Source organism: Silurus meridionalis, chromosome 10, assembly GCF_014805685.1.
Source record: "Silurus meridionalis isolate SWU-2019-XX chromosome 10, ASM1480568v1, whole genome shotgun sequence".
Classification (NCBI taxonomy): Eukaryota; Metazoa; Chordata; class Actinopteri; order Siluriformes; family Siluridae; genus Silurus; species Silurus meridionalis.
In genome coordinates this window covers 19,998,025-20,008,024 of record NC_060893.1, presented here as the reverse complement: position 1 = coordinate 20,008,024, position 10,000 = coordinate 19,998,025, and the positions used below count along the sequence as shown (strand labels likewise).

The window sequence follows — 10,000 nt, the reverse complement described above, 5'->3', positions numbered from 1 at the left end:
TTGTATGAGGGGACAGAGATTTCACTCGCTACTGCTTCAGTTCAATGAGGTAAAAAGTGAATAAACACCTGACAGAAATGACGCAGGACAAAGCACTTTACGTTTTTATGCATGCGCAGTAAAAGGATGTGATCGTTTCAGATGTTTCGGCATGGACGAGCAGTTTCTGGAAAGTGATTGTGCAGACGAAAAGTGTAGATAAAATACAGTTTATAAGGTTGGTCTGGATTAATGTAGATATAGGTTAGATGACATGGAAATTAGCTTCTCGCCTTCTCTATATATCATGGAGCTGGATTTGTGCACAGGGACATTGTCATGCTGGAACAGGTTTGGGTCATTTGTAATAGTTCAGTTGAAGGAAACTATAATTCCACCATACAGCTGTGTGCCTCAAACTGTGTGGGAACAGTTTGGGGAAGAACCACATATGACTGAAAAAGCTTTTACCATATAATCTATTGACAATGTCCCTGTTTCATATAATGTATTTGTCTTCTCTGTGATAAAACTATAACATGCATTATGTTTTAAATAAACACAGAGAATGCAAGTTTCTTTTATTGCAAATCTAAATGTACGTTTATGTTGCACATCAGACCATGGTATGACTTAAAAAATTATAACTTTTTTCCATTACCATTTTTTAGACGTGTCTATCGGATTTTGTTCGATTTACATTTATTTTTCCTGTTTAAGTATTTGAATGATTAAAAATAACATTTACACATTTAGAAGCCATTAACACAGTTAAACCTCTGCTTGTACAACAATGGAGATGGATAACTGGATGAGACTAAAATAATCACGTACCTGTAAAGGATCATATTACCTCTGCAGTCAGTGTAAAACTAAAACTCTTGCTGGATATGACTTTCAAAGATTCCAAATTATAAAAAATGTTTTCTGTAGCAGAGAAAGTCGATCCACTATATAAAAAGCATGCAGACTAATCTCTAATCACTTAATTACTTCTGACTTGACCAATCAGAGTATCTAGAAAAGGATTAACGCAAAACATATTCATTCAATTTAAACTTAAACTTTCACATAACGTTCATTTGCTCACTTCCCACATCCCTTACACAGTCCCAACTTCCTGCTTCAAAATAGCAGCAACAAATTACTACTAATGAACACAACAAACATGTTCAGGAATTATTCAAATAGTGAATCCATCTGACCAATAAAGACAAAAATACAACTAATCTTACCTCACACACCTTTAACTACCTATAGAAGGTGTTTTATAGTTTATAATTATGAGCATATTTCACAATAAATGCAGCTTTTACATTTTTTCCTTTTATCCTAACAATTGAGTTTTTAAACAATATGAGATTTTATCTCACGACTGCATAATCACAAGTGTACCTTTTTTTTTCAATCTCACAATGACTTACTATCCTAACACAATTAGATCCATTTGCAAAAAATCAAATCTCACAAACTCTTGTAATCGTCCCAAATGCGTGATATTATCCCAGTATTGAGAATGAATTAGAAACAATAATTAGAATAAAAAATCATTTCAAATGTTTTCTGGATTAAATTGTCTAATTAATGATCAAAAGTAAGACTTTCTGCCAGGGAATTGCTTATTTGACAGTTAGTGCTTCTGAAAGTTTTGGTCTGTAAGTATAATTGAAATGATTCATATTTTAAAATTCTTTGTTTTTTTTTTTTATAAAATGTAGCTATAAGTAATACAGTAGTAATTATTTGGGTGTAAAAAATCTAAATCTAAATCAAAACACAATGAAAAGGGCATCCTGCAGGGGGTTTATATGGTAGATATCTACAGTACTAAATAAACAATATCTTTAAACCTCGGACTAACTTAAAATTTTTGTTTCTAAGCTAAGACTTACCACAAGTTTACCACCATCAGTTAGAGGACAAAATGCAATCTTGCTTCAAATCAGGTAAACAATCACTTGCATTTAATCAGGGATATCCGACTGCTGATAAAGCTTCAAAAATAAATGCTGCCTAAATATCGGCTAAGTGACTTTTTTTTCTCTCTCAAATGTACTGTGTATTATGTTGCAGGTATTCCGGTCCTTGTTCAGAAATAGAAAACTGGATTCTTATAACAGCACTTTGAAATATCTCAAATAAATACGTATTTATTCAATATTTTTTCATTAAAGTGACACGAGTTTGTTTAGTTTAGTGTCAGTTTTTATATTGTTCAAGTGTAAGTATTTATAGAATTAAATATAATTAACTGTCATGACATTGGGGTGCCTGTTAGCTACATTTGCCTTATAGCTGCAATGAAAATCTTGAGGTAAGATTTTGAGGTGAATAATTTTTCTTTAAATGTATTGTGTATTACATTACAAGTATTCCAGTCCTTGTTTAGAATAAAAAAAAACTGGATGTATATAACAGCGATTTGACAACTTCGATTATTTCATGCAGTTACCTTGAAAACTGTCAGAAATCTCCTACCGCTGTGTGCGTGTCAGTAAATATTGATATCACATTGAATATTATTACCTGATTCCACCTTTTGAATTTAGTACAGTGAACAGTACACCTTCCCATTATGCAACTCTGCCTATCTATCTATCAAGTTTAGGTCATACCTTCTGTTCCCATCATCCTACCACCAAAAACACCTTAATGATTTAATTATTGAATGGATTAAAGTATTGAATCGGTGGAAATTATCCATGTAATGAAGTTATGACCGATTCCGGATAAGCACTCTTACTCTGAGAAGTTTCCAGAACATCCCTATGGGCAGATAATGTGATGGTTTTGGAAGAAGTAAAGAAAAAAATTATTTCCTGCATTAGTGACTGAGTCAGCCACAGTGGAACCTACAGCGGTTGCTCTATCCTCCTTAGTACTGTAACTGCCCATACACACTGCTGATTCAGCTCAGGAAGGACTTAAGGCCTTTCACCATTCTATACTACAACCGGAATTTATGATTAGCATTTCATCTGAAATTAGGCATTTTCATTTGGTTTATGATCCAATACCAATCTTTACAACTGTACAGCATTTATTATCTGATCAAGGCTGATGCCAAGAAGAACCAGTCATCCTTGGGGGTGGGGCTAGAAGTAATATTCACTGCTGATTGGTTAAACATACACATCAAGCAACATGTCCAACCATACCCACAGACAAACACAAATAATAACACCAGATACAAGAGTCAAATAGTTTTTTTCTCACTATGAGCTGTACATCAAAAATGAACCAGTTTTATTTCTGTATTTTCTTTCTGTTTTATATAAAATTTTATTTTATTTTGGAGTTTTGTATTTGGTGTGGTGAATTTTGCCATGCGCCAGCCGAAAATCAAGCCAATCAGGCAAAAGAATGAGGTTAATGTTTTAAGTCATAATAATGAATCGGATGCTTTTATCATAACTGTGCCCGTTTTGGAACTGGAGAATAAACCAGAACTACATCCTCAAAAAATGTTTAAAGTGCAGCGGAAAATGTGTTACAAATTGGTAAATGACAAAAACAAAAAACAATAAGATGTTAAAAATGTTGTGGAATAAATGGGGATTGGATAAAATGCATTAGTGTGGGAAATTTGTATTGGCAAGCTGCAAAAATACAGCCATTACAATTATTTCTTATGCTTCCTTAACTGAAGACCATGAATGTTTTTATACCAGTGTGATTTCACTGAGTTTTAAAGAGCCATAACTCTTTGAAGGAAAAGGTACAAGCAATGACTTTAGATTCTAGAATTTAGATTCTTTAGAATGACTCTAGATTTTATGTATTCCAACCAAAGTTATCAACAGGGTCATGCCAAACAGTCTGAAGTTTTTCAGAGCAAGAGAGTGCAGATATGTTTGGGAATTGCCGTGGTGCTCCGTAACCCCTGGTATTGAACACTACAGATCACAATGTGCACTATCCTGCCTACCTTCTTGTGAGAAGGTCTCTACCAAGGCAAAGTAAAGATGACAAATATTTTGTGCACGTGGTGTGTATTGATCTTCCATATGTTAAAAGGAACCAAACTAAATTTATTGTTAATCCTGAAATTCTGAGGTATAATATTTATGTAATATTTATTAAAGCTGCTGTGCATGCAATGTCATGTGCAATGTTCAGGCCAAACTACTAGAGCAGCACCCAATTTCTTCTTCAATGTTGGAAAGCAACTTGTCAGTTTGTCTTCATTAATGTTTTAGCATTTTACCTCTAAACCGCCAGCTGGTTTCTTCTTAAGCTCCTCACATTTCCTGAACTTGCAGATCTGGTGGCCGGTTTTGCGGTTACGGCAGCTGCTGCACTGCTCGCAGTTGATCCGGCGCCTACAGGGCGGGCACAAACCGCAGCGTTTGCGCTTCTTCTTGGCGTTGGCACTAGCAGCCGCTGCCATCTCACTGTGTGCTTGCTGCTGCTCAGAAGCTCCTGTGACCTGCGATAGTGCCCCATCAGCCAGAAACACTCCAGCCGGCGTCATGATGAACAGGCCCGGGTGGAACGGGAAAGCGCCCCCGACACCACTATTGCTCAACAACGGAAAGTCTGTCACACTCCCCAGCGAATCAGAGGCTGAGACTGCTTCCATGTCCCCACCCACACCAAGGCTGGAGGAGTCAGTGACAGGAAGTAGCATGCTAGCTCGTCGTAAGAGCTCAGCTGCCTGGGCCAGATGCAAACCGCTTGGAGAGTCCAAAAGGCTAGAAACAAGTGCGCCTCGGTCCAGTTTGGTAAGTCCCACCTGGCCTCTGTGCTGGGCGTCTACTGAGTGAGACTTAATTCCTGTAGGTACTAAGGAGCTCTGGGCAAGTCTGTTAGCATTAGCAGTAGCTACTGCAGCTGCGGCCGAGCATGTTGCAATGTACTGAGAGAGCGCTCGGGAGTGTTTGAGGCTCTTGCTGAGAGGTGTGCTGATGATCCCGCTCCTGTTCCTCCTCTCCACCACGGGCGACGATTCTTCATCGGCACAGCAGCTGTCCCGAGCATCCTCGTCCTCCCTAGCTTGGTTTCCCTCCATCAACCCCCCACTGGCAGACATGGTCCACAGCTTGAGGGGGAGGGAGAGGGAAGAGGACAGGAGGAGGAGTGGAGGGTAAAGGCAAAGGGCAGCAATGTTCTCACTGGCTGGTGCACAGCTAAGATTGATGCTAGAAGAGATGAAGAGTGAACCTCAGGGTGCTCTCCTACAACTGACAGTACACCGTGTTCACACACATTTTAAGAGGCTTTCCGACGTTAAGACCTGGGAAAGAGAAAGAAGAGAGAAGTTAGAATATAAATGATAAGTAGACAGGTGATTTAACAAGCTAGCAAAGATCTGCCTGCTTTATGCTCATTTAAACGGCTGCTAACAGCCGGAATTTTAACAGTGTATTTGACAGAAAAGAGAAAATACTTCACCAAGCTTTTTCACATTCTTTATATGAGAAAATCAGAGTGTTAATATCAGTATATTTTCCTTTCAATCAATGTCTTTAAGTTTGACTGTAGAAACAGAAAATAATGTGTAGTTTGTGTATTTTAAATATATTTTATACAATAAATACAACACAGGCTAACAAATAGTCTAGATTTCATAAAGCTCTACAGATGTTACAAAACAGATGCAAATATGAAACACCATTAGCTTTAACCATATTAAGCTGAACTGTTTATCTACTTTGCAATCACTGTTTAAGGTTTGCCTATGACTAGGAGTTACTACTCAGTTGCTTTAATATTCCTCCTGCCAGTTCTAGAGACCAGTATGCAGAATCATTATTTCTTTGTCACAAGACATCCAGTAGTTCTGAGTCCAGTGACAGTCAGGAGGGTTGGACACAGACAGTTAAGGTAGTTAGACGTGTCCCAGGGTAGAAATTCTGCTGTTGTTTCTGTTTTATTCCGTAGCAAGTCTTGCCATTCATTCACTGACTAGTCTGCTCGGTCCCAATCCCAGTGTAATTGGGTATTAAATTTGGTGTTCAATTGGTTGGAATTCATTTTAATACAACTCTTCTGCTCTACTCGAATCTCTCTGTGTCCACATTTCCTGCCAGGTGATCATATAACAGACCATTCACAGAGATGATGAGCTTCATTTGAATCAGTATACACTCTGGAATACACTGTGTTCCCTTGATGGCTGATTACTGGACCATAAACTGTCAAAAAATAATAATAAAATACTGCACGGGTATAAAACTGTTCCCCAAGGTACAATGTAAATGACCCCCAAAGGTACACTTTAAGGGTGCACTCCAGCCACTTCTTCAGGTAAGTAAAGGTACCGATGATGTACTCGTGGGGGTATCATCTCAGTGACAAATGATTGTACCCTGAAAGGTACAGAATTTTTTTTCTGGAAAAGCTATGAGCTTTGGTATGGTAAAATGGTCCAGAGAAAACTGTCACTACATAAGGCAGAATTTGAAAAATTGCCCATTCTTAAGGGGTTTTGAGGTAATGTTTCCCCAAAGCTTCATAAGCTTTATCAATAGACTAGGGAATGAATAAATAGGATGGTGTATTTGGCTGGAAATAATGCATAAAAACCGACACTCAGGAGAAAGATTCCTAAGGGGTTACTGGGGATGAAATTCATAAACCACTTAAATCCTTTCCAGTGTGTCTATTCAAATGGCTAGATTTCTGTTCTAGACTTAAACATTTTTAAAAGCTTATATAAGCTGATTTGGGTAAGTAGAACAATGCTTGGGTTCTGGGTTGCAATGCAGTGATACCCTCTTTAAAGTTGGGATATACTTAAGAGTTCTTAGCTTTCAGAAGCAGATTCTACTGAGAGAAAGAAGCTCTGCTATTGGCTCAACACTGCTACTATTCCTGAAGTGCGTCAAATCTAACACCAGTTCTTGGTTCTAGATTTAACTTTTTGTGGAGTTAAAGCGAGGCTACTTGCTGTCAATATTTATATATAGTTTCCATTTTTCCTTGAAGAGATTTGCTGTTTTGGGACCATCAGGCCAAATATGAAGCAGTTACTCCAGAACAGTGGGGAGCTGAAGAGATTGGACAGCATCAAACAGTGTTGCTGTGCACTGGTGGAAGGATTATTAGGGTTTTTTTCCCCTCCAAGTCATCTAACACCTTCAGAACAGGATGTGCACAAACCGCACTCCAAATCCAGACCATCCTTAAGCTAGGGCTTGTGCTTAACTGTAATTGAAACATGGGTGGGGCTATCCATTTTGAAGCTACTAATGTAGGTAGGATGTACTGGAAAAAATGGTGGGAATAATGCTGTTTTTTTTCATGGAGTGGTCAAGATTTTCATTATAATATCACACACCAGACACAAACTTTGTTCACAAGCTTCTTCTAAACAAATGGAAATGATCTCTTACGGTTTGGATAATTTATAAGCTATGTGATGACTTAAGAAGAATTGAGCAATGTTTGTGTCTGAGGCAGAACTATAGAGAAATCTCCAACCTGGTTCAGCTTACTAGTTGGTATACAATGGGTGCTGGGCAAAGACTGACAGATCTATAAAGGCAGGGTGATGGGTAGGTAGAATTTTTACCAAGATGATTTTCTTGTTAAACTTCTTTAAGACATGCATTAATTCACTGCATTTCATTACAATTCATTACCGAATCTCCTATACCCTAGATTTAATTTATTCTTTTCTGTATAGTGTTTTAAACACTCTAATTGTCATACATTTATTTTTACAGTGATACACATTTTAACGTATAAAAAAAGTCAGAATTTCCCCAAAATAATCAATTCAAACATTTGTAGTTTGTGCGTTAAGGCTATATTATATGCCAGACACTTTTCAAAATAATACTGATTTATTATATTTGACCAAACAACATTAAATCTTGCAATATTTACAATTTATGCAGTCTGTAATCACTTGATCACACCTACTAAAAAAGATAATTAAACCAAAAATGTATCTTTCTATAATTTGGACAAAAATTCTAATTGTGTGGTTTGTGGTTCTCCAACAATATACTGCAGTCGAGTCTATTATCTGGTTTTGCCTTAAAGCATACTACTAAGTTTACATTAAAAAAATACAATTCAACTCTACATTACATGGTCCAGTTCTGCTGCAATTAATTAAGAAACTGAATTAACATACTGATACATACGTTAAATAACTAATTGAGGCATTTTAATAACAAACAACTTGACTGTCTCCGGATCCTTGGCCTGCTTGTGCAGCTGCAGTGCCATCACTTTGTTCAGGCCTGTCTTCATTCTTGCCTGGTGACCTCAGCTACCCTGCACTGCTTCCTCCACTCCCACACAAGCCTTCATATTTATAGTCATACCAAAGACTACAACAATCCGATCAAAATGATTCCTACCTTTGGATCTGAAATTTAATTGTTATAGAAACTAATATTTATAAAGAAACCATACTGATTTAACTAATGATGAAACAACTTACAAAGACATTTGTCATGTATTGGGATTGCAATACAGAATACAATACATTGAAAACCCTTTGTTCGTTCACGGACCATGAACTGACCTGCGATAGCTGATCTCGAGTATCTATCGTGTCTTGATTTCACACTCACAAAATTTGAATTTATTTAATATAGACAGTTCAGGTTAAAGGATTTCAAGCCATTTTCCTCTATGTCTAGATCATGCTTCTTTGGAAACAAAATATGGAAACATTTTACAACTCACTGAGTTCTTGTAGATTCTGGAAGTGTCACTCACTGCAGATTTGTGCGTTGTGATTGTGCAACACCACTATCATGAAAACTGACCAGGCTTTCTCACTTTGTGGTCTGTATAATGTGTCCAGTTTAATTTCGTGTATTTTATTATTACACACTTTGTGTGGTGCACATGATATTCACTGTACTACTCCTTAATTAACCTCTCGGGTTACCTTAGAGGTAAAGAGTTCACTTCTGGCTGTCGCTAACCCTTATTCCTGAGGCGATTAACGTGACAGTTTGTGACATATGACCACGTACTGGTCCAGCATGAGCATCGTCAACTCCCCTTCGCCTAAAATTGTTCACTTGTAAAGAAAACCAGCAAAATCCCACCACATCGCGCTTCCTCGTTTGACTTTCAGGTCAGGTTGCCTCATAGACGGGTTTGGACACTCGCAACTAAACGTTCATCCATCTTGAAGGTCTGAGATCCATCAGGATGCTGTAAGCACTCATTAAGTTAGTACTAGAGGTCATTTACATATTGCAACAAAAAAGTAATATATTATAGATTGCGTGAGCCCTAATCTGATCGTTGCATCTTGATGTAGGCTGTGGATTTAGAAATGAGTCCGGTCTGGTAAATAGGATATGGTTATAACTTCTTCACCTACACTTTACACACTGAGAGAAGGGGAGAGGGAGAGCTGGTGCATGACGGGAATGCAATGTCGGCCTCAGTGAGGGGGAGAAAAACGACTTAACAGAATGCTAAGGCAGGTAGACGCGAATCTCCCCGGGCGAGAGAGAGAGAGAGAGAGAGAGAGAGAGATTACACCGTCACGGTACTCACTCAGGCGCAAGAGCATAGAGAGAGAGAGAGAGAGAGAGAGAGAGAGAGAGAGACGGGGAACGAGAGAGAGAGAGAGAGAGAGAGAGAGAAAGACAGAGGGAACGAAGAGAGAAAGACAGAGGGAACGAGAGAGAGAGAGAGAGAGAGAGAGAGAGAGAGAGAGAGAGAGAGAGAAAGACAGAGGAACGAGAGAGAGAGAGAGAGAGGAACAAGAGAGAGAAAGAGAGAGAGAGAGAGAGAGAGAGAGAGAGAGAGAGAGACGGGGAACGAGAGAGAGAGAGAGAGAGAGAGAGAGAGAAAGACAGAGGAACGAAAGAGAGAAAGACAGAGGAACGAGAGAGAGAAAGAAAGAGAGAGAGAGAGAGAGAGAGAGAGAGAGAGAGAGAGAGAGAGAGAGAGAGAGAGAAAGAAAGAGAGAGAGAGAGAGAGAGAGAGAGAGAGAGAGAGAGAGACCGCGCACGCACGCACGCGCCCGCTGATTGAACATTTATGTAAGTCGGATAGTTTACGCGAGAATTGATAAAGGATGAAAGTGGCACGTGCA

General features: G+C 38.4%; 1 protein-coding gene across 4 annotated transcripts in view; it reads right to left on the bottom strand.

Moving 5' to 3' along the window:
• cxxc5b (CXXC finger protein 5b) overlaps window positions 1–10,000 on the bottom strand; it is a 21,850-nt gene that overhangs the window by 7,928 nt on the left and 3,922 nt on the right. For 3 of the 4 annotated variants that reach the window (XM_046860307.1, XM_046860306.1, XM_046860309.1), the window contains exon 2: window positions 4,187–5,215. In XM_046860307.1, coding sequence (XP_046716263.1) covers window positions 4,187–5,011 — 825 coding nt within the window. In that variant the 5' untranslated portion in view covers window positions 5,012–5,215. Of the gene's footprint in view, window positions 1–4,186; window positions 5,216–8,625; window positions 9,369–10,000 lie in introns of those variants that run through there. The other variant, XM_046860308.1, reaches the window with a different exon arrangement.